The following is a 25,634-nucleotide window of genomic DNA, read 5'->3' as shown; positions in this document are numbered from 1 at the left end:
GGAATTCCTTATAGAATTCTGAAGGAATTACATCTGGGCCAGGGGTCTTATTTGCTTTTTGTGTTCCGATTGCCTTCCTAATTTCTTCTATAGGTATTTTATTATTCAAATTTTGTTTCTCTTCATCAGTAATTTCAGGCAAGTTCTTTTCATTCAAATATTGATCAATAGATTCTTCTGGTATTTCTTCCTGTTTATACAATTTCATAAAGAACTCCTTAGGAATTTCTTTCTTTTCTTGGGTCTGCGTGCATAATTTCCCTTCCTGATCTTGGAGAGCTACGATCGTTCTCTTTTCTTGTTCTTTTTTAATTTTATGAGCTAACCACCTCCCCGGCTTATTTGCATTTTCAAAATAATTTCGTTTTCCTAATTTAATTTTTTGGGCCAGATCTTCCTGTACATTTAGAATTATCTTATGTTTTACCAGATGTATTTCTTTCTTAATGTTTGAATTGTTCAGTTCCTTTTGTCTACTTGTTTCCAAATCTTTCAGTTTCTCCCTCCATATGTTTTGTTGCTGTCTTTTTTCTTTATTCTTTTTAATATTGTAAGCAATAGTTAGACCTCTAACATAGGCTTTGGCCGTACCCCAAAGATTCTGTAGGGAGGTATGTTCTCTTTTGTTTATTTCAAAAAATACGTTCAATTCTTTATCATTTTAATATATTCTTTATCTCTTAATATGGTATGGTTAAATGTCCATCTTCCAATTTTTCTCTTCCTTTCCATTTAATTTGAATGGGATTATGGTCAGCCCATAGATTTGGCAAAATCTCGATCCTTTCAATATTTTCCATTAACAAAGGAGTTATTGTAACAAGGCAGATCACATCAATGATAAAGATCAAGAAAAAAAAATTAACCATTGTTCAATATATTCTGTAAAATGTATATATGGGTGTGTGGGTGTGGGTGTGGGTGTGTGTGTGTATGTATGCCTATGTATATATATATATATATATATATATATATATATATATATATATATATATATATATATATTTATATATATATATATTTGTTTTCTGAGGTTTTCATGGTATTTGTATGTGGATCTTTGGTTGTTGGTTTTATCCTGTAAGATCGGAAGTATCTAGGGCGTTTCGATGAAGTCTCATTCATCATCTTCAGGCTTCTGTCTTCGGCTCTTGCTTCTCAGAGAAGCACTCTGAGTAAGCAAGAGCGAGAACGCTGAGATGAATGAGATTATCAATGATACTCGACCAGCTGAGAAAACCCAACAACCAAAGATCCAATATATACATATGTATGTTGATGTAGATGTATGAAGAAATAATGATATGTATTCATTATGTATATGTATATATGTATATATATATATATATATATACACATACATACACATACACATATACATATACATATACATAGGTCTAGGTGTGTTCGGGTCTTTTCCCGTGTAAGATTAAGAGTATCTTGGCGACGTTTCAGCGAGGTCTCACTGGCCATCTTCAGGCTGGTGCTTTCGGCTTCGTGCCAGTGTAAGCAGTGTGTGATCGGAGTTGCCGTCTCTCTATAAATACTGGTGGGGGGTCTGGTGTGCTGGGCTGGTTGGCTGCGCTGCTGCCTCTTGATTGGTTGATGGAGTTGATGTTGGTATAATGGGCTGTGTGATGGCTTTGTGAGTTTTGTTGTGGAGATATCCTGGATCTTGTGCTGTAATCTCCTGGGTCATTTGTTTTATTGTGATCTTTTTTCCATTAGCCTCTCATGTTTTAATGGCCTGGATTATGGGTTGTGTGATGGGCTTACGAGTTCTTTTGTTGTGGTATCCTGGGTCCTGCATTGTAATCTCCTGGGTCGTTTGTGTTTTGATCTCTTTTCCCTTAACTTCCTGTGTAATAACAGCTTGGGTAATGGGTTTTGTCCTTGTGAGATTTAATGCTGTGGTATCCTTGGTCTTGTACTGTGATATCCTGGGTCATTTGCTGTGTTGCAACTTCTTGAGTTCTTGTGGTGTAATTTTCTGAGTTTTCTGATGTGATATCCTGAACAGGTGGCTGTGAATATAAATATAAATAAAATGGACTACTTGAAACTGGGTGTTGGTATAATTACCTGAGAATGCCCTTTCTATCTATGCTACAAGAGAGTCCAGGATGGGTTAGACTCCTCCCTATTATGTCATAGAGCTGAGTCTGCCATATATAAAAAGCTCGCCTCTAGCCAGATCCCCAGCTTTGGCGAAGATACTTGACAGACTCTGAGCGTCTAAGGAAGCAAGGAACAAGCATGTTAGAAATAATCCCGCATCCTACCAGCACCGGACATAACCAGGGTGGGGCTGGACTCTCTTACAGCATAGATAGAAAGGGCATTCTCAGGTAATTATACCAACACCCAGTTTCAAGTAGTCCATTATGTATGTGTGCGTGTGTGTGTGTGTATGAATGTATGTATGAATGAGATTGCTTGGATATTTTGCATGGAGGGAAGTGAATTATACCAATGCCCATTCTTATCCATGCTGCACCAAGAATCCAGGATGGGACATACCAAAGCCAACATGTCCATGGGAGGGCCCATGTCCGGTCTGTTTGCTCCGTCTGAGGGATAACCCTCTGAAGTTCCCTTCACCCAAAGCCGCATCCGCCGAAGCAAAGAAATCAATCTGGTAATGCCTAATGAAGGGTGACAGAGATGCCCAAGTAGCCAATCTACAGATCTCCTCCAGTGAAGCCTGAGTAACCCAAGCAGCCGAAGTAGCTGCTCTCCTGGAGTACACCGTAAATCTGGTAGGCACCAGAAGGGACAAAGTATGGTAGGCTTTGGCAATACATGACCTGATCCACCTGCTTAAGGTAGGAGGGGAGGCCTTACAGCCCATCGAATTGTGGGAGAAAGACACAAAGCCTCAGTTTTCCAAAATGTGGACATACGTTTGATGTATATACGTAAAGCACTCTTAACATCCAGTTTATACCATTTATGTTCTAGATCGTGACTAGGATGAGGGCAAAAATCTGGTAGCACAATTTCTTGGGCCCTATGAAACCAGGTATTAATTTTTGGGACAAAAGTAGGGTCTAAAGGAAGGACCACCCTGTTGTCATGGAAGGAACAGAGTTTCTGACTGACTGAGAGAGCTGCAAGTTCAGACACCCTCCTAGATGAAGTGATGGCCACTAGAAAAACCACCTTAAAGATTAGGAACTGAAGTGACACCGATCTAAGGGGTTCGAATGGAGATCCCGTTAAGCACCTTGGGAAGCTCCCATGTGGGATACCAGTGGACTAGTAGTGGGCGGATATTAGAGGCCCCTTTTAGGAACCTACGCACAGAAGGATGATGGGACAAAGATGAAAAATGATTCCAGTGCATAACGGATGACAAGGCCATCTGGCAGTAGAGAGTGTTGGGCAAGAACCCCTTATCCAACCCATCCTGAAGGAGAAGTAACATATCAGCTACAGATGCTGAAGTGGGCACATGGTTTTCCTTCCGACACCAATCACAGAAAACCTTCCAGGTGGCATTGTAAATGTATCGTGGAGGGTTTACGGGAGGCCTAAATGGTGCTGATAACCCTGTCAGGAATGTTAGAGTCTCTCAGACGTTGCCACTCAAGTGGCAAGTTGAACCATTGCGGGTCAAGTGGAACTATTGCAGGTCCGGGTGTAGCAGGTTCCGCTGATGAAGAGAGATCCTGTGATCTGGGATTCTCCAAAGTTGAGCAATCGACAAATTCACCAGATATGCAAACCAGAGCCTCTGGAGCCAATGAGGCATCAGGAGAATCAGCTCTGCCTTCTCCTCCAACATCTTCCGAATGACCGCCGGAATGATTGGAAGAGGGGGAAAGGCGTAGAGGAGACCTGGGGGCCATCTGCTCTGAAGCGCATTGGTCCCCTCCGCTCCCTGAGAAGGAAATCTGGTGAAGAATCTGCTCACCTGAGTGTTCAGGGGAGGGGCGAACAGGTCTAATGAGGGAGTGCCAAACCTGATGGACAGATATTCCTGAACAGAGAAGGGTGAAGACTCCATTCTGAATGGTCAACAGCACTCCAACTCAGCCAGTCGGCCTGAGAATTGTCGACCCCAGAAATATGGTCCACCCTGATGGACAAAAGGTATCTCTCCACCCAACGCCCTAGGCGTTCGGCTTCCCTCATCAAGGCCCTGGACCTCGTTCCCCCTTGGCAACTGAGGTGTGCCTTCGTGGCCACGTTGTCCATCATCACCAGCATGTGACCCCCCTATCACCCTGGTATGGAAGTGCTTGAGGGCCAAGAAGATTGCCCTGAATTCCAACCAGTTTATCGAGAAAGACCCTTCTGCCAGGGACCAACACCCCATAGTCATCTCTCCCCCCAGAATGGCCCCCCCAGCCCTGCAGGCTGGCATCCGTGGTGAACAGTAACCTGTCCGGCTCCTTGAACGGATATCCCCTCCAAAGAGCAGGAGATATGTCAGTGTTGTGACTGGAAGGATCGATCCTGCTGGGAGTTGATGACTCTGAAGATGGAAGGTTGGAGCCTGCTGTGAATGTGGAGTCTGAATTATCAGAGGACACAGACGTGAGCCAGGAGGATGAGAGATTGTTGCAGAGACAATCTTCCCCAGAACCTTCGACTTCATTCTTGCCAGCAAATGATCAACAAAATGAGACAGAAGTTTCCAGCGAGGAAACTGACAGATCATGGATTGATGCCAGAACTAGGAGAACCAGGAAACGTCAATCTGAAGGTATATTGATTGGAGAGATATTGATTGGAGAGACTGACACGCCTATCCAGGTGATTTAAAGAGGCGTGCTGACTCTCAGGCTTTGCTTGGAAGCAAAGTGTTTGATGAGTCGAAAGAATACATTTGGAGTGGCCTTGTGATTTATGGACAATTCTGATTAGCCTGACAGGTTCCGGGAAGTCTGCCAAGGACTGGAAAACAGTGCTAATTAACCCTTTTGAATCCGGTTTTGTTTCTGCTTGAATATTTTGAATTCTGAAACCTTGTCTTCTCATCTATGAATATAGGTGAGACATAACATGTCAATATGTCTCTCCTAATCAAACAGGGCTAAAGTCTCCAAAAGGCCACAAAAACAGTAGAGAAAGACGATCTGATGAGTTTGGGCCAATTAAAAATGGCTGCCGTCCTCGTGCATTATGGCCGAAATGACAAAATGGCTGCCAGCACATGGAGAGGCTCTCTGGAGATCATCTAAAGAGCTTCCATCACACTATAGGACACGAGAGCCCCGAGAGAAGGGAGAAACCCAGGAGTGAACGGCTGCCTCGATGAAACAGCTGAGAGACGCCAAAAAGTTATTGCTGTGGCTTACGGCAGCACAGAAACGCCTGGGAGGATTGCGTGGGAGATTTTTAAGCTCTTTCCTTGTTCGCAGCCTCCCAAAGGCAGTGACAGATCCCTGATGCTGCTGGAGCAGATCCCCGCTCCCCAGCTGGCACAGCTCAATCGGAGCCCCGAGAGCTATGTCAAAGGCTTTAAAAACCTTTCCTTGCCTTTCTACTGTTTTCTGTTGCCTTACGACAGGGGTGGGCAAACTTTTTGGCTCTGGGGCCTCACTGAATTTTAAAATTTGACAGACGGGCCGCCACCTGGTGTCAAAATGCCTGTCATTACAAGTCAAAATAAAATGAATGCAATCATTCACATCAAACCTTAATTCTGTACCAATCTTCGGCGGGCCGGATTAAAAAGACCAACGGGCCGGATGTGGCCCCCGGGCCGTAGTTTGTCCACCCCTGCCTTACAATGATAAACTGCTTCCAAGACACTTTAGCTCAATTAAGATAAGGAGCGGAGTCAAAGCTGGGGATCTGGCTACAGGGTAGCTTTTTATATACAGCAGACTCAGCTCTGTGATGTAATAGGGAGGAGTCTAACCCATCCTCGATTCTCAGCGCAGTGTGGATGAGAATAGTTAGCTTCCCTCCACCCTTTGTTTTTTAAAATTTCAGTTCACTATCATGTAAAAAAACTCTTACCTGTTATCCCAATACAATAAAACAGTCTTAACTATTCTGCTAAAACTCAGTAAAGTGGAGGTGTTCTGGGTCTGTGGAGAGAAGTTATTCCACAAGGACAGTGAGACCATCAAGATCTTCTGGGTTTCTTCCTCATATGCTTCCTAGATAGGAAATAGCCTTCCATCTAAACACACCAAAGAGGCATTCGGATCAAAGTAGGCTGTCTTTAAAATAGCTGTCTAAGTCTTTAAGATAGAGATAATCCACACAAGAGTTTTATAGTTAAAGTTATCATTTTGAATTGTACACAGAAAATTCCTGGAAGTCAGTGCACAGTCTGTAGAACCAATGCCACATGGTTGAGTTAGCTCTTATTTGTCAATCTGCAAACCACCACAATCTCCAATCTATTTTTATGTAGCTTTGAAAGACAGTCCCAAATAAAATACATTGCAATAATCAGTTTTCAAACTGATGACAGCATACATTAATGGCACGTGGTTTATCAGCCAAGGCCAGTGACCAAGTAGTAATTATAAGTTCATGAGGGTCTCCCAGTCACATGCCTGCTCCTAAAGCAGGGAGGTGCAATCTGTTTTGAGTTAATGAAGGAGCAGACTTTGTGCCATTTGGTCTCTGAAATAACAGTATTTTCATTTTGCATAGGATTCAATTTGCTTGAAGACTTTTAGCAATCTCTAGCTCGGCCCAAGGTAAACATAAATAATTTAGTATCATCCGCACAATAATATCTTATATTAAATTGATGGAGAACCTCTCCCAGTAGTTTCATATAAATATTAAAAACCATGATAGAAACAAGTCCTAAGACTACTTACTCAAAATTCAGAAAAAAAGCAGAACCATTGTAAAATAGTGCCACCTATCTACCAGCATTGCATGGAGTTTAGGATACAATGGTTAATGATACAGAATATCTTATGCACTCTCTTTCTGTCCACATCTTGACAAGAACTGCCCCAGTCTTCTCAACTGAATCCACCCTCACAGACTCCAATCATAAGAAAATGGGTGTTGGTAAATTTACCTGGGAACACCCTTGTGGTGGTGTCTCATGAAAAGAAGACACTTCGCAAAGTTGTCTTGGGATGAGAGCGCAGAGAGAACTCCGAAACCCTCTTTTATTAGAAGCAATCTTTGTTAACGTAGCAATTTTGTTAATATCCTATCACAAATGCATTACATCACACAACATGCACTGATCATTCGCATAAAGCATACAAGGCTGCAGAGTTTAAGTTTGCTACAGTTCTGGTTAAGAAATGGCAACAATTTGTCCTTGCTCCGTGTTCCAACCAACTACCAGAAGGCTCCGTTGTCCTAGCACGTACACAAAGAACAAAGAATCATAGTTCCCACACACCCTTTCTATCTATGCTGCGAGAGAGCCCAGGATAGGTAGACTCCTTCTTATGACATCATTAAGCTGAGTCTGTACTTGTATATATAAAACCAGCACTAGGGAGAATCCCCAGCTTTGGCAAAGATACTTGACAGACTGAAGAAGTGTCTCTGAAAGCAAATAATCCAATACATTAACATGCCTTACCATCTCTGGACGAACCAAGGGAGGGGTTGGGCTCTCTCACAGCATAGATAGAAAGGGCATTCACAGGTAAATTTACCAACGCCCATTCTCCTCCATGCTGCAGCGAGAGCCCAGGATGGGACATACCAAAGCTTGCATATGCACGGTCGGGTCCTCGTCTGGCCAATCACTCCGACGGTGGAACCACTCGCTGAAGAACCCATCTGCCAAAGGCTGCCATCGCCGAGGCAAAGGAATCCAGACGGTAGTGTCTGATGAAGGGAGACGGGGATGTCCACGTGGCCGCTCTGCAAATCTCTTCCAAGGATGCCTGGGTGGCCCAGGCTGCTGAAGTGCACTTCTGGTAGAGTGCGCCATTAGACCATGGGGTACCGGAAGAGCCACCGCTTTGTAGGCTTTGCGATGCACGTCCTGACCCACTGCTAATAATAGGGGAAGAAACCTTGCTCCCCAAGTGAGAAGGTGAAAAGGAGACAAACATGGCTTTTGTCTTTCTAAAAGAGGAAGTGCACTTGATGTAAATTCTAAGAGCCCTTCTGACATCTAGAGTATGCCACTTGCGCTCTAAGTCATGGTGTGGAAGGGGACAGAAGTCAGGTAACACAATGTCTTGGGACTGATGGAACCAATTGTTAACCTTTGCAATAAAGGAGGGGTCCAGACGGAGAACAACCCTATCATTGTGAAAAATGCAAAGATCCTCTGCCTGATGGAAAGGGCGGCCAGTTCTGACACCCTTCTGGCCGAAGTGATAGAAATGAGGAAAACTACCTTTAGAGTTAGGAATTGGAGACACTGTTCTAAGGGGTTCAAAGGGGGGCTTCGTAAGGGCATTAAGAACCAAGTGAAGGTCCCATGATGGATACCTGTGCACCACAGGAGGGTGTAGGTTGGAAGTCCCTTTCAAAAATCTTCTGACCGAGGGGTGATGGGACAAGGAAGCAAGCGAACTCCATGAAAGAACTGAGGAGAGAGCTGCTACCTTGTGTCGTAAGGTACTGGGGGCTAAACCTTTCTCCAAGTGAAGGAATCTAAGAACCTCTGCCAACTGGGCTGAGGAAGGAGAGAGACCCTCCTTGAGGCACCATTGGGAGAAAACCCTCCAGGTGGCATCATAGAGGCGCCTCGTGGGTTTGTGAGATGCCTGGATGGTGAGGATAACGCCCTCTGGGAGGTTAGCCTCCCTTAGCTGCTACCGCTCAAGCACCACACAGTCAGCTTGAGCCACTGGGGCTCCAGATGGATCAGAGCCCCTTGGTGCAGGGAGATGAGATGGGCCGGGATCCTCCAAGGGGAAGCTACAGATAGGTTGACCAGGTCCGTAAACCAGGGCCTCCTTGGCCAATAGGGTTCCAGGAGAATTAGCTCCGCTCGTTCCACCAACAGCTTCCGTATGACCGCCAGAATGATGGGAAGAGGGGGAAAGGCATAGAGGAGACTCGTGGGCCATTTGCAATGAAGAGCATTGGTCCCCTCCGCTCCCTGGCAAGGAAACCTTGTGAAGAATCTGTTGACTTGGACATTTTGAGAACTGGAGAAGAGATCCACCTCCTGAGTTCCGAATCGGAGAGAAAGATCCCTGAATAGAGATGGAGGAATGGACCATTCTGACTGGTTGACTAAACTCCTGCTCAGCCAGTCGGCTTGGGAATTGTCAACTCCAGAAATGTGATCTGCTGAGATCAACAGCAGGTGTTTCTCTGCCCATAACCCCAAACGTTCTGCCACCCTCATAACGAGTGGATCTCGTTCCCTTATCTGTTGACATGTAACTTTGCGGCCATATTGTCCGTCAACACAAGAACATGGGAGCCGGTCACCGAGGCTCTGAAATGCTTGAGAGCCAGAGAGATAGCTCTGACCTATAACCAATTTATGGGATGGGTGCTGTCTGATCTGGACCAAACTCCTTGAGCTATCTGACCCTCCTTATGGGAGCCCCAACCCAGAAGGCTGGCATCTGTGGTGATCACTAGCCTGTCTGGTTCCTTGAATTGGAGCCCCTTCCAGAGGGACGAGGAGAGCCACCAACTGAGGGACCGCCGGGCTTGTTGAGAGAGCAGGACCTTGATTGACGAGTACCTGGTTCCTGCTCATTGAAAGGGGAACAGGAACCATTGGAGCGATCAGAAGTGAAGCCGTGCCCATAGGACAATGCCAATACAGGAGACCGTCTTCCCCAGTAGTTTGGACAGCAGCGACAGTGGAACAGTCTGTTGTTGTTGAATCTGGCTGATGATCTCTGCAAGGCTTTTTCCATGATCTGGAGACAGGAAAACCTGGCACAAAGTCATGTCGATGACTGCTCCCAAGTGTAGCAGTTTGGTCCTGGGTGAGAGATGGCTCTTCTTGGTGTTGATGGAAAACCCGTGGCTTTGGAGGCAAGACAGGGTAATTTGTAAGTCCCGATGGGCTGAGTGGATGGATGAGGACAGAATCAACATGTCGTCCAAATAGCATTGGATCCTCACTGGAACAGAATGGAGTGAAGCCACCAATGCTGCTAGAATCTTTGTGAAGACCCTTGGAGCCGATGAGAGGCCGAAGGGAAGGGCTCGATACTGGAAGTGGGCATTCTGGTAACAGAAACAGAGAAAATTGCGATGATGAGGCAAGATGGGGATGCAGAGGTAAGCCTCCATGAGATCAATGGAAGAGAGGAGGTCGCCCTCCCGAACACTAAGATAGAATGCAGTGTCTGCATTTTGAATTGCCTGTATTTGACAAATTGATTGAGAAATTTTAGATCAAGGATAGCTCGCCACCCGCCGAGGCTTTGGGAACAACAAAAAGATGAGAGTAAAATCCATGTCCTCATGGTAAGGTGGCAACTGGTTGAATAGTGCTTATGCTAAGTAGGTGTTGAATGGCCGAATTCATAAGGGCTCTCTTTGAAGTGCCCATGAAAGAGGACAAATAAAAATTTTTTCTAGGGGTGACGATAGAAATTTCAATTGTAGCCCTGACCTAACAGTGTTGAGCACCCAGGCATTCGTCATTGACTCCTCCCATTTGGAGGCAAAGAAGGCTAAGCAACCTCCAATGGGTGGGGAGAACGAGGTATTACTTGGAGTGACGGAAGGCACAACCCCCTCCCCCGTGAAAGGGCCGTTTACCAGCAGAAGGTTGTTGTCTGCTAGGTGGTTCTTGACGTTGGTCTTGGTGCTGAGAATATGCCCTCTGGGGCCAACGAAAGCGGGAGGTGGACTCTGCCTGAAAGGCAGGTGGGTGATAAGGAGCTGGGCGATAGTCAGCTTTTTTCCCCGAGGAGGAAAGAATTTTACATTTATCTCTGGTCTTGATGAGATACGGCTCTAGAGCCTCGCCAAAAAGCTTGTCTCCTGCACAGGGGGCAGAGGCCAGCTTCCATTTGCGGCGTGACTCCACCTGCCAATTTCGGAGCCACAGAAGCCTTCTTGCCACCACCGAAGATGCCATGGCCCTTGATGCAAATTTGGCAGAATTGAGGGTGGCATCCTCAGTGAATTCTGCCGCTGCTATAATTTTGTTCAGATCCTGATGAGACCTGAGGTCAGAGGCAGGCAATCGATCCTGCAGTTGGTGCAGCCATCATAGAGATGCCCTCGTGAAAAAGGATACAGCTGTCGAAGCCCGAACAGCCCACACAGCTGCTTGGTGGTTGCACTTGAGGGTCTGTTCAGAACGCTTGTCCTCTGGTTTAAGGACATCCTCTGGCTCGGTGGGAGTGCCAGAAGAGAAGAATGATGCCACAATCGGAGTGTCTACTGAGGGCACTGCAAGTGCGCTGGCTAGAGATGTGCTAACATTGTAGAACCACTAGTCCAAAGATGATGGATGAGGACCTGCCAAAGGGGAAGCGCGCTGTTCCTTGACCATGTTGAGAAACAAAAAGGGAGAAGGCAAAACCTCCGTGTGTACTACTGGCTTGAGAAGAGCGAGTCTCCTTGCCCGGACGGTTCCCCTTGTGGTTCAGGTGCTGCTTCCTCAGGTGACAGCTTGGCAGTGACCAGGGCCTTGATAAGTAGGTTTAAAGACTAATGCAGAGGAGGGCTGATCTGGACAAGTCTTCTTCCTCTGAAAGACTGTGATCACAGATTTTGCCCTATTCGTGCTCTGAACTAGAGGAGCAACTGTGTTCAGATGGGGAGGCACCCTCTTCCCCTTCATACTCCTCCGATTCTGCCTGTGAAGAATGGACCCTGAGGTCTTGGGGTCTGTGGAAATCTCATTGCGGAGGTAAAGAAGCCATAGACTGAGAAAGGAGAAGGGTCTGAACCCTTTCCAGAGGCGAAGAATCTCTTGAAAACCTTCAGCCAATCCCTGCCTAATGGCTAAGGAAACAACATCTTGGATCTCCCTGGGCCTGTTATCAAAAGGAAGTGGAGGGCCGAAGGCCAGCTGCAGTGGGCGTGAAGGTGGCTTCCGGCCTGATTTGGGAGGCCTGAACTCTGGACAGAAGAGAGGGGGCATAGAACCCAGAAGTTTGCTGGAAATATGGCCCAGACCTGCTGAAATCCTGAGGTTGTTCCTCAAATGCCTCAGGGGACCAGCCGGGAGGGGGGGGTGTCCAAAGGCTCCATGAACAACTTCCCCTCCCATGGAGGCTTTTCTGGAAATCCTGATGTTCGGCTGGCTGGGAAACCTGTTGCAGTTGCTCTCGCATTTGTTCAATAGTCTTGTTAAATTGTCTCTCTAGAGCCGCATGTCTGCGTTGCTCTGCCTTCAACTCAGCCTGAGTTGTCTTCTTAGGAGCTATAGCCTTAGCTCTGATTTTTGCAGCCACTTCCCTCCAATCAGTACATTGTCTGCGTCTTTTCCTTTTAGTGCATTGGAGGGCCTGTTCCGGGGGGGGAGCTCTGCATGAGCACTGTCCTGATCCATTTTAAAATAAGCAAGGCTCAAAAATGCTTAAGGATGGCAGAGGGTGGAATTGGGTCTTTGGAGCCCTGAAAATGGCCGCCAGGCCACTTAAAATGTCTGCTCACCTTGTGTCTGAAGAGACTGCACTCAAAGATGTCTGCTGCTCGTTGATGGCTCAGAGGAGTGAATTTCACTCCTTAGGCTATTGCAAGCCCCGAGTGATCAGATCAGGCAGAGAAGGAAGAGATTGCCTCCCACGTGATCAGCTGGCTGGCTCTGTTATCAAGTTGCCGATCAGTTTTACAATCGGACAAACTGTGGCTATGGGGAAGGTCTCAGATGCTTCCGCTTGCCTAGCAGCACTTGGGAAAATGTTTATCCCAATGTTGCAGGAGAACGGAGCCCCACTCTCCTGAAGTTGCAGCTACCCAGATCTCTGGGAGTTGATTGAAGCAAGGGTAGCTTCTGTAGAAAATCACTGAATAAAACACTAATGCTTTCAGAGACACAGCTTGTGACTTAAAGAAGCTGAGTCAAAGCTGGGGATCCCCCCCGGGGGCTGGCTTTTTATATACAAGTACAGACTCAGCTTAATGACATCATAAGAAGGAGTCTACCCATCCTGGGCTCTCGCTGCAGCATGGAGAACATGAGCAATTTTATTAGTGAAATGTCTATCACAATAGCCTATAAAATCATTCTTTCCAACAAGCCACTTTTAAACAGTGCCACCAGATGATATATGGTTATTATGGCATTAAGAGCATTTAGTAATCTTAACATTACAGTAAACTAAAGAGCCTGCTGGGACTGGTAAACAGACAGAAGTCATTGGTGAGCAATTCTACCCAAGGATTCTTCTCATTGCTGAATTCCATAGTTTGAGGTATGAGGAAGAACTGCACACCAGATTATTGGAAAAATCTTCAAATGTCATTTGAAATGAAGTATATCCATAAAGAATCTATAATGACTCCCCATCTTGAAGAGATCACCGATGCTGATGAGCTACTTGTTACCCAGGTAATGATCTAACCATGATAAAGGATCAATCATAATAACTTCCACTTTCAGATCATAATCCAACTGCTCAAATTAAATACCAGAATGGATTTGGCCTTTCATTATCTAGAAAAACCTCATGATTGGTATGAAAGACATACATTTCTTTCACAGATTTCATCTAAAGATGTGGATGTCCTCCTATATCAAATGCTAGGAATAATTCAACTACAGCCCTGTAGAGTCCAATGATTGAGGAAAGGACAGTGCAGGGCAGCACACCAAAAGAATCTTTAATTGTCTCTACAGCTCAGAGGCAATCATATCCAGTTATCCAAAAGCCCCTAATCACTATTTATCTCTTACAGAATCATTGCAGTCACAATATCTTCAGGAGTTGCAACTAAAGTATCTAAAACCTGGAGGGCAAATATCAGACAGCTAATCAAGACCCCATATCAAGATACAATTAAGGAAGCAAAAATTATACAAACCTCAGTAAAAATTTCAATGAAATGTTACAATGCAAAGATTAAGGGTAAAGTACAGAACCTTGGGAATGTTCTTTCAGCTCTCATTTTTTAACAACTACATTAAGATAACAGTTTCTTTCAACATTTTGATTCCCACCCACCCATCCCCAGGCTTGTTTCAGCCAGGGTTGAGCTGCCATTAAAGTAAGCTACTAACTTCTTTATTATTTTGATTACTTATATCTAGATATCCAGTATTTTCCCAGCATCCCCATAATCTTTCAACAGAACAACATCGCTACCTTGTCCTACTCTGTTTCAGTAATGCATGCCAAGTCCATTTTCTCGCTGAATATAAGGTCATGGGTGAGAATGTTTTTTATTACATAAAAACTGACACCCACAACAGTAACCTGAAACCAAGGCACTGAAGAATCCAGCCTCCCAAATCCAAGGTACACATATTCAGGCTGAAACTGCCAACCAAATTAACCCTGTCATATCTTCCTTGTCCATCAATGTATCTTCATAGTCTCCTAGCAGAAACTTTAGACCAGGGGTCTCAAACTCAATTTACCTGGGGGCCGCTAGAGGCAGAGGCTGGGTGAGGCTGGGCCACACTGCAGACGTCATTTCCGCTCGGCTTCTACTTGTCAGCGGCTCCTGGTTTTGCCTTTCCCTTCCCAAGGCAACGCGGGACTGGAGCCACGCGGAGCTGCACCGGTGGTAGCAACTCCTGACAGCCCCAGCAGGACACCTGAGCAGAGCCCGGGCGGAACTGCCTGTTGCTGCTGAGGGCGTCTGGCTGCCCAAGTAAAGAACCGCACCAGCTCAGGGCAACTGTGAGGAGCAAGAGGGGAAGCCGGACCATTGGAGAAGCGGAGCAAAGCCGGAGATTAGTAGCTGCCTCTTTCGGCGCAGAAAGCTTCCCCCAACCAGCCGGCTGGTCTCCTCCTCCTCGGCCATACAGAACAAACAGGCAGAGGAGGAGGAGAACAGCTGGCCAGTTGGGGGAGGCTTCGTGTGCTGCGAAAGAGGTGGCTAATGATCTCCGGCTCTGCTCTGCTTCTCCAACATCCGCCGCTGCCCTGTTCTATGTGCTGGCTGCTCGGACTTGCCAGGCCCAAATGCCAGCCACGACGAGGAACGGCAGGCGGGACTTCCTTCAGAGGTCCATTTCCCCTGTGGGCCGCACTAATGTTATACTTTCATATCACGGTGGGGGCCACAGGATATTGTCCTGCGGGCCACAATTGGCCCACGGGCCGCGAGTTTGAGACCCCTGCTTTAGACACCCCAACTGTTCTCCCGTGTCATTTAAACCACAAGTGACTATTAACTCCAATCCAGTTATCTTTCTATCCTAATCTTCCCTATCTTCAGCCTCTGATCTCCAATTTTTTTATCAGTATCAAGGCTACCCCACATGGGGAAAAATCCTTTGTCTTATACCTCCGATTTCCCTAAACTCCCAACACCAAAATATCCACAAAATACAACCATCACCAATGATAAGGTATACCCGTGATGGCGAACCTATGGCGTGTGCACCACAGGTGGCACGCAGAGCCATTTGTGCGGGCACACGAGCCCCAGCCACTTCATAAACAGGTTACTTCTCTCTCCCCCGATCATTAGCTCAAACTGCAAACTCAGTAATATTTACCAAGTTTTGGTACAGTATGCTGCCAAGGACCATATTCTAAAACCAAAACATAGGAGGGCTATAGTAACTCCTTCCTCTCTCAAGTGTCTCTTTGATGAAAGGGATGATGCCATCTTGAACTGTACCCTTTCTTGAAGAAGCCTTCTCTCAATCCAGCTATGTTAGACAATTTGCACCCAAGCTCCAATATTTTTCCCCGTGGGACAATATTGGAACGTCAGCCACAGAAAGTCCTAGATGAATCTCACACTTGCTCCAATATAGGGCTCCGTAGGATACAATTCACCCCCCAAGTTATTTAGTTTCTATGTAAAAGTGCTGGGGAATGTAATATTTTACTACATATTACAATTATGTAAAATTGAGTCTGGTCACGTGATGACCTACTTTATGACCATTGTGTCTTACAACCAAAATTGTGAGCTCATTTACATTTGTAAATCAAAGAATACCTGTACTAAAATTCAGAACAGACAAAAGTATAAATATAATGATTTGAATTGAGATGAGATAATCAAAACAAAATTGAGAAAATTAAAAGAGGGGAAAAACTATATAGAAAATGCAGAATAGTAATAAGATATGGAATAGAACACAAAAATGAGCATGAAATTGAGTTTGTGTCTGTATAAAGAAGTGCAACCCAGGACCAAGCTATTTTCAACAAAGATGTTTTACTTGTATTTTGTGTGTGTGAAAACCCAAATAAAACTTTAATTTAAAAAAAAAAGAATCATTGCCTTCCTACCCAGTTTACCAGTAAAGGTAAAAACCTGGCTCTGGAAAAGAGCATTTGAGGAATATTAGGTTTTTGTTTATGATCCACTTACGATGGCTGTTATTATTAATTGGTATTGTTACTGCTTTGGATTGATGTGTTTAATGTTTATTTCTGTTATAATGCTTCCTAAAGACATTTTCTAGCAAAGCAAATTAATATTTATGTTTCAAAGCACAACTTAGATCTATAAAGCAGCCAAAAATGGACTAAATGCCATAGGAACCTACAAATAATATATCAGAAAATATGGTGCTGATTTGGACAAGTGAAATAAAGCAAAATTATTACCTCCCTAATTACCTATATGGGGATATGAGAAGTATTGTTTTGTTCTGCACTAACAATCTCATGTGTATATTTTAATCCATTTAACACTACATAAGGGGGTTGTTCTTTTAAAGTTAGTTTAGCTGTCTCCAGTACTAAAACAAAGAATCCATACTTCAATTAAATGGTATCTAATTTCAACATTTAAAACAATTTAGAAAATTTATTAGTACTCAATTGTATAGTAGCAACACAAGGAATAAAGGCTGTATCCTTACTCCAATTTTTACACATTGTCACACACCACCTCAATAATGGAAATTTTCCCCCACCAAAACTATCCAACACACCCCTTTTCAGTTTTCCTGTGTGCTGACAACATGGTTATTTTATCTTATCCATGACATGAATGCAATGAATCCTTATGCTCAATATTGTGAAGGAAGAGAAACTGATTGTAAATTATACCCTCCTCCTCCAAATTCTGACCTGAACAAAAAATCTAAAACTCATAGTTGATTATTATATGGGATACTAGTGGAGCCTTACAGTAACCTAACTGCAAGTGAGAGGGTATAGTTCAAGTTATTTTAAGATTGATCAGGCAAGTCTCTAGATCAGGGGTCGCCAACCTTTTGGACCTCAAGGACCACCAAACTCATAATTTTAGATCCCAGGGACTACTAACAGGTTCTGTGGGTGTGACCTAATTTGTGGGTGTGGCTTGGTGGTCATGTGACTGGCTGGGCATGGCTTGTAATTATTATATTTATATAAATATTGATTTTTTTATAAAAAAAGAGCAACTTTTATCAAAATCAGGCAAAGCAGATAGATTGAGTTGCTCACAGAATCATTCAGTGATCTATCTATCTGCCATCGGCTAGCTCAGTCTCTCAAATTTGCTTGCCATGTGTCTGCACTGAATTTGCTTGCAAGCAAACTTTCAGTCCTAAGGGAGGTTCAGCTATGCTGAACTGAAGATCTAAAGACTAGCCAGAAAGCAAGAAATCCAACCATTTCCTGCTTCCTAGCTAATCTAAATCTCCGGGCAGAACAGATGATGGTCGGAAAAAGGAAAAATAGCAATTTAGCAGGCAAGTTTACCAGGTAAGGATGAGTTGGTAGGAAGGGTTCCTGCGGGCCATGTGGGCGGCACAGCCTTGTGTTTCTGCGCAGCCTGGATTAATTGCTTTGTGCGGGTGCTCTGGGGGTGAGATTTCTCTGCGGCCCACCAAAATTTTCTCGCGGCAGCCCACCGGTTGGCAACCGCTGCTCTAGATAGGCATCTAACACAACTTTAAGACTACAACTAGGAATCACAAGGTTGGAAACCAGGATTTGGATCATTATTTTTAATTACTGCCTAAATTTCTCTTTAACCAAATTGACCTGACATCTCTCAGTCTACTTAGAAGATATTCCTTAAACAAAAACTGGCAGCCTCTGGTTTCCCTAGTGAGGCAATACAAAGGATGTGATATGATCAAATTAAAAGATTACTATATTTATTAAAAAATGTAGATGACCCCTAACTCACACATGGCGACTCCAGGAATCTCACAATATTAAAAAAATCACAGTGTAAAACCCCCTTAATTTTCCTATCTGCCCCAGTGATGGTGATCACACATTCACACCAGTCACTTGATCAGCTTTGAATCAACTAGAGGTCTCCAAGCCTGCTGACAAAACCACATCTTCCAGGCATTCTGGAAAAGTAACAAGGTGGCAGCTAACCTTAATTCTAGGGGAATGATATTTCAAAGTGAAAAAACTACGGAGAAGGCCCTCTTCCTTGGTCGACAAGATGCACCTACCTAATAGAGGAGACCCAAAATATACCTTGCCTACCTGCTCTGGTTGACTGGGTAGACATAACTGGGGAGAGACCGTTTTTCAAATAACCTGGCCCCAAGCTATTTAGGGATTTAAAGATAACTATCATCCTGACTTGAACCCAGAAGCAGATTACTTAACCAAAGCAGCCCCCGCAAGAAACATAACTCATCAATAAATCTCAATTTGCTCAGAACCATTCCAGCTGCTGCATTTTAAGCCAATTGGAGCTTCTGGATACTTTTCAAGGGAAGCTCCATGGAGAGTACATGGTAATACTTCAAACTGTATGTGATTCAGGTATGGTGACTATGAAGAAGGCACATTGGTTCAGAAAGGTATGTAATAGGCATACACCTCACAGTTGTGCAAAGGTCCTTATGACTATATTGAGGACAAGTCCAGACAACTCTCCATATTACACATCTGTCTGGTGGTAATTACCACAACCATTACCAACTATGCTAATTCTCCAAGAACCTCTGAACCCAACACTAGTCCATCTTGCCAACGTTCAGTTTTAGCCTGTTGATCCCCATCTAGGCCTCAACATCCTCTAGGCATCATAAAAAAGGCAGTCATAGAATGGCTGAACTCACCATAAACAGACATGTACAACTATCATCAGCATACTGATGTTGTCCTACCTATGGTAATGGGTGATCTTACTCAGCGGTTTCATGTAGAAGTTAAACAGAAGCAGAGAAAGCACTGACATCTGCAGAACCCTGTATATCAGGAACCAAGGATCCAACTTCTCACTGCCAATTAACATTGACTGAAAACAGCTTTAGAGGAAGGAAGTGAATCAGGACAATAACAGCACCCCATTCCCAACCCCTTGAGTCATTCTAAAAGGATACCATGGTTTATGGTATTAAAAGCTGTTGAGAGCAAGTAGAGCAGGGACTGATGCACTAACCCATGCTGCTCCTTCCAAAGATCACTGAAAAGCACATCCAATACCATTTCTTTCGCATATCCAGGCCTGAATCCCAATTGAAAAGGATGCGAATAATCAGTTTCTTCCGGAATCCTCTGGGACTGCAGCATGATCATTTTCTCAAAGACTCTTTCTGTATATATAGATAATATCTTTACATTTGTACAGAAAAGAGAAGATGTTAGAATATAGAAAAAGTGCTTTGAAATATAAAATACTGATGGTAGTTGAGCCTAAAAAGCAGTAAATTTCAGCTTTTATATATTATGTATCAGGGGTCTTCAAACTTGACAGCTTTAAGACTTGTGGACTTTAACTCCCAGAATTCCTCCTCCAGTCATGTTAGCTCAGGAATTCTGGGAGTTGAAGTCCACAAATCTTAAAGCTGTCAAGTTTGAAGAGCCAGATGTGTAAAAAAAAAAAAACCTCAGCTGTGTCACCCGGACAGCTGAAAAATGCTGCATGCAGGTGCGCAGCGCTTGAAAAGCCTCTTTTTTTCCTGGTTTTTCAACCTCAGCTGTGCCACGCAAAGCAGCTGAGTTTGAAAGAGCAGGAAATGGACAGGTAAGAGCCCGGGCGGGTGGGCCAAAACAGCAGCAGACACAGAACCAGTTCGGTGTCTGCTCCTCTTCAGAGCTACCGGTTCTATAGAACTGGGCAGAACCGGTAGCATCCCACCCAATGCCATGATTAAAAAGAGAATCAATTTTCCCCAATTGGTGTTTGTGCCAGAAAACAGAAATAAATGCCAAAAACTGACAAAAAATGTTGCCAAATGCGCAAAATGTAATCACATGGCCACAGGGAGGTTTTGTGGCTGTTATAACTCCAAAAACAGATTGTAAGTAGTTCTGAGGTGGTCTGTTACAATCTTAAATGATTGTTAAGTGACAAAACACAAGACATTATTTTAGCAGCTAGACGAAAGTCAAGGATTAGCTATGCAATTCTGTATATAAATCATATTCTCTATTAATAAAATCAAACATTGTGTAATTTAATTAGTTTTTAGGAAACTACAAATATTGTTAATACTTTTACTGCATATCACTCACTACTCCTGGTAGAGAGCTCCTACAGAAATACACAAATTCCTTATTCCATTATATACACAATATGAAATAACAGCTCCCAGTTAGCTGATGATAACTTTCATTCACACCAAGTTCTTCCCCAGAATCTAGGATATTGTAATATATTGGCATATCATGTGTGTGGATTCAAATAGTGTGGCCTTTTGTAACTGACAGATGGAAACCTTGGTCAATTATCCAGATTTTTAAGTGCCATCTAAGACTTTCTGGTATGGCACCTAATATGCCCATAACCACTTGGTGGGGCCAGTTTATGCCATAATTTTTAACTTAAATGTTCAGACATTGATATTGTGTGATCTTCTCTAGTTATTATTCGATTATTAAGAATATTTTAATAAAATTAAGATAATCTAATAAAATCAACACTTATAACAGAATGAATTTTTAAAACCTTTCTACAGAATCAGCCAAACTGTTAGAGTTGACCCAATTCCTTTTAAATGATAGTTGCAGAATTGCTGTGTATAGGAAAAAAATGGAAGAGTAGTAGAATCTCCAATAAATGTTTGCATATTTTAAATTATAATTGAATGTATTTCCTTACTGTGAAGTGCATAGCATCTTAAATATTTTAACTACAAATTTTCTAAACTAGAAAGCAAGTGCAATGGAGAATGAAGAGTCAGTTTCTTACTATTAATTACATCAGAGAAAGTATCTAGAAAGCAATCTTCTACCCACGCTATATACAAGGTAATCTTAATATTTATGTGCATTTTCCATGAAGAATATCTGAATACACAGAAAATAACATAGCCTGAGTGATAGGAACATATGGTGTTCTGGCAAGAGAAACTTTGAAAAATCAAATTGTGCAGCTAATGAAATATTCCCTTAACACACACACACATACACAAGATTTTTTAAAAGATTGCCTAGAAAGTCAATAACCAACTGTAAAACACCCGCACATCTGAAATAGAGAAAAATACAATTTGATCTTTTTGCAATCACTGAAGCAATTCATAGTACTAGGCCAAAGTCATAAATCTGTATGTACCATATAGTCCTGTCTGACTATTGGTGACTTTATAGGCAAGTGCCTTGCTACCCTGTCAAGCATAGCTTCTTTCAATTGTTGGATGTTCAACTTTGTATAAGATTTGATGTTATCAAGCCAACGTGTTCTTTCTTGCCCCTTCTTCTTCTTCCACTAACCATTCCTAGCATCATTGCCTTCTCCAATGAATTTGCATGCATGACATGGGCAAAGCAAATCAGATATAGTCATATGATTTTAGCTTCTAGTGATGTGTCTGGTTTTATATGATTTAACACCTCTGTGTTAATTACTCTGGCTGACCATGGTATAGCATAATTCCATATGGAACTCATCTTTTAGTTCTATTCCAGGCCTCCATTCACTGATGAGTACTGAAAAAGGGTATATACTACTGAATACCTAGCACTTTTAAGTTCTAAATTATAGCAACAATCATCACTCTCTATAACATAGCAAATGGCTTTAGGATCCTAATTGAAACGAAGTATCTTTCTGTAAAATACATACAATATCTGGATGTGCTTATACCTCTGAAGAGCCTAATAAATACATAAATAAGTTAATTTATTTCCAAATTTGCTAGAAAAATTAATGGGAATCAAAAACCTCATCCCTGGGTTCTTGTATAGATTAACACTGTCACAATAAATCAAAGCAAATGGAATTCCACTGCCTGTAGGATAATCTAATAATAATTCATCATCATTATCATCATAATTCAGATACTTTTCAATAAAGAGCTTTCTCAAGAGACATATACAAATACATCTAAAATGACATGCTTTGATTTTACTTCAACTTTAAGTGTATCAACCATTTACCATAGCCCACATAAAGGCTTGCAAGCTTCCTTTTTTACTTTGCCTACCCTATCTAACATATATTTCTAATGCATCTACCACTGCAACCGTTATTTCCATTATTATTCCTCAAAATGTTGGTTTATAAATTGAATTTCCCCATTTTAAGCAGAAAAAAGATTTTGGAATCTTTTTGTAAGATAATACATGAAATAGCTAGGATACAATAAGAAAAATCATACCATATACAATATATAAACAAAGCTAATATAAGTGTTTTTGAAAAAGGGAACTGATTCTTGGTAATAGCAGCAAACAGGAAATACCCCTAGTGTTAAAATAAAATACTACAGGAACAGTATCAATTTATGCATTTATAGCAGCAAGCAGTACAATTTTATTACCATTTTTTACAGCTAAGATATTATATTCTACTTTATCATTTTTATCCACTATATTATATTCAAACTTAGTTGTTCCAAATTGTGTATTTCAGATTTAACATAATTTAAGTCAATACTCAGAATGCTACCTAGTATGATTTCCACAAGTTTCTGTTTACTGCTGCATTCAAACTTAAAGTTTGAAGATTGAACTACAATGAAGATATTTAGGACTGAAAAATAATCAGTTGTGGAAATTATATGATAAAGATAACTGGGTCTGAAAATCTATTTCCTCTAGGAATATAAGTTTCAAGAAAGATTAGGGTGACAATTGCTGGAATCCTGATAAAGCAAACTAAAACAAATGAAGAAACAGAGATAACACAAGAAATCTGGACACATTGAGAACAGGAAAGAGGGAGAAATTCCAGGACAATTATGATTATAAGATTGATCAGATACAATTGCATATACTGTATGGAAGATCAGACATAAGCAACTTGGTATAACTGTAAAATACAGGGATATCTGGATGGATATAAACAGTTAAAATAGCTATTGAACAGGATGCTATTCACACATCTGAGTTCCGTTTAACACTGGATTTACTTAGAAAAATATTGCCTAGACCAGGGGTCTCCAACCTTAGCAACTTTAAAACTTGTGGACTTCAACTCCCAGAATTCTGGGAGTTGAAAGTTGCTAAGGTTGGAGTGTCTTAAAGTCTTAAAAGTTGCTAAGGTTGGAGACCCCTGGTCTAGTCCAATATCTGTAATTATGACAGACCCCCCCCATTTTGTGTGTATACAGAGAGAGAGAGATGTGCATGATATATATACTAGTGTAACTACGTCCAGAATGGCTCATTGCACACAAAGATATGCCTAGGCTGCAGTTTCTATCTCTCTTATCTGATGAAGTAGACATTAGTCCATCTTAAGGAGAAAGCTTATGCCATAATAAATATAAAATCTTATAATGTGGGTTTTAGAAGGCTCCTTTTTGATACCATAACTCGTCCCTCTTGAATAAGTTATTAAACACCCTTCTTACTACAGTCAAGGTAATTAAAAAGGCGCTCCCCAAAGAAATATCTCTTCCTCGCTATTCAAAAGTACTTTTATGGATTAAATCCAGCCAACAATTCTTAGCATGCATCCATGAGTGAAGTTTCTCCACAGAGGTACAAGGCTGTTACGAGCCACACAGAGAACTGGGTAACATTGAATAAGAAATAACCCATGGGGAAGTAGAAGAAAGAGTTCTTAGTAGGTAGCAGGAGTACAAAGTAGAAAAAAAAAATTACAGGAGGGTGCAGTAGGAAGCAACGTGAATGTGCAAGAGAAGCTGCGTGGGTTGAAGTGAATTCGCAGAATTTTTTTTTCCCCCTACGGAGATGAAGAGGAGGAGGAGTTCAGAATAGAAAGAAGCATGCTCTTAGGCATGCAGGTGGGAAAAGCAGACATTTCACGGGCGAAAAAGGGGGACACTAAATCTATTTGCTTGGCTGGGGTGGGGCACTGCAGGGAAGAGGTCACCAATGGGTGACGGGAACTACCGGAAAGGCGGGGGAAGCCTCAGTTGAGGAGAGAAAATATGCATGCGGCCCCGGGGAGGGGGTGCTGCGGGGAAAGGCGATCGGCTCGCCTCTGAAGGGAGAGGGGACCATGTGAAAAAGGACGTCATTGCCGCCGATGGGGAACGATGGGAAAGGGGGGTTGCTAGGCGGGGGGAGGAGGAGGAGGAGGAGGGAGAGGAAACCCCTGACGCAGAGGGTCTTGGCGCTCTGTGAAGGCCTGACGCGAGAAGAGGAGGAGAGCAGCGCCTGCCGTTTCCGCAGGCGGAAAAGACGAGGCGGGGGGGGGGGGAGGACCTCCCTTTTCTTTTAATAAAAGAGAAACCCGCCTTCGTCCTCATCCCTTTTAACTGCCCTAGAATATTCCGCCAAGGCCCGCGGAAGAAGGACGCGGAGAGACCCGTCGGCCCCCTTACCATGGTGGCGGGAGGGTGTGGAGGGCTTGCCCGCAGCTAAATCCACAGCCGAGTGCCAAGACGCCTCTTCGTCTTCTCCCCTCGCTGCTGCTGTTGCTGCTTCTGCTGCCGCTGCTGCTAAACCACCGCAGCGCACGACTGTTTCCTTCCGGCCTGCCTCCCCCTCGCGGCTCTACCGCAGCCCGGGACTCGCGCGCTCGGCTGTTATTTGGTGCAAGGCCGGAGCGGCTCGTGGCTGTTCCCGACGGTTTTAACTGCTGCTGCTGCTGCTGCAGTGGCTCGCGCTGACCCGCAACCTGGAGAAGGGGGAGGGGGAAAGGGGAGGGGGGAGAAAAAGAGAAGGAGGCGGAGACGAGACGAAGGAGCGAAGACGCCAACGAGCAAGCAACAACAAAGGGGAGGTGCTTCCCAACATCCGGGCAACTTCCTCCCCCCGCCCCGCCCCCCCACTCCAAACAAGGGACCATATTTACATACGCCGAAGGGCCGAGAGGGAACGTGCGTGTGATGTCACACGGGCGAGAAGAAGACTGAGGGAAGGAAGGCGCGCGGGGGTGGGGGGAGGGGTTGGAAAGACAGCAGAGAAAATGGAAGCGGTGGTGCAAGCGAGGCCGGCGCCAGTTAGACTGCCTGGGAGGAAGCCCCTATGGAGAAATGCTGCTTTCGCTGCGGCCCGTTTTCTGAAGCAACACAAAATAATTAGGAGACAAAAGGAGGCTGTGGCTTCTCAATTGGCGGGAGGAGAGGTGGGGGCGAGGTGTCTGCTGCCGAACTAATAACGGCCTCAGAGACGCTTCAGCCGTCCTCCTCTTAAATCCCGACTCCTGCATCGAGGGGCACTCTGCGGGGGATGCTAGTATAACTATCCCTTCTCTCCATTTTTAGTACCATAAAATATACTTGGAGAACAAGAAGCTTTTCCAGCCAACCTCTAGGAGCCCGGGAGGCGGGGAGCGGGGGAACCCTGTACGGAAAGCAAAAACGTCGTTGTTGCGGGAGTGATACGTGATGGCTTCGG

The 25,634-nt window shown here is 43.7% G+C and overlaps 1 protein-coding gene across 1 annotated transcript in view; it reads right to left on the bottom strand.

Annotated features, from left to right (window-relative positions):
* The window catches only part of PPP3R1 (protein phosphatase 3 regulatory subunit B, alpha), a 59,499-nt gene extending 34,607 nt beyond the window's left edge, over positions 1 to 24,892 (bottom strand). Inside the window, exon 1 of the mRNA XM_026712830.2 lies at positions 24,617 to 24,892. Coding sequence (XP_026568615.1) covers positions 24,617 to 24,619 — 3 coding nt within the window. The 5' untranslated portion in view covers positions 24,620 to 24,892. The remainder of the gene's footprint in view (positions 1 to 24,616) is intronic.
* Positions 24,893 to 25,634: the final 742 nt, after the last annotated feature.

Source organism: Pseudonaja textilis, chromosome 1 (genome assembly GCF_049901715.1).
Source record: "Pseudonaja textilis isolate UNSWEBS1 chromosome 1, rPseTex1.2, whole genome shotgun sequence".
Taxonomy (NCBI): Eukaryota; Metazoa; Chordata; class Lepidosauria; order Squamata; family Elapidae; genus Pseudonaja; species Pseudonaja textilis.
This window is presented reverse-complemented; position numbering and strand designations above follow the sequence as displayed.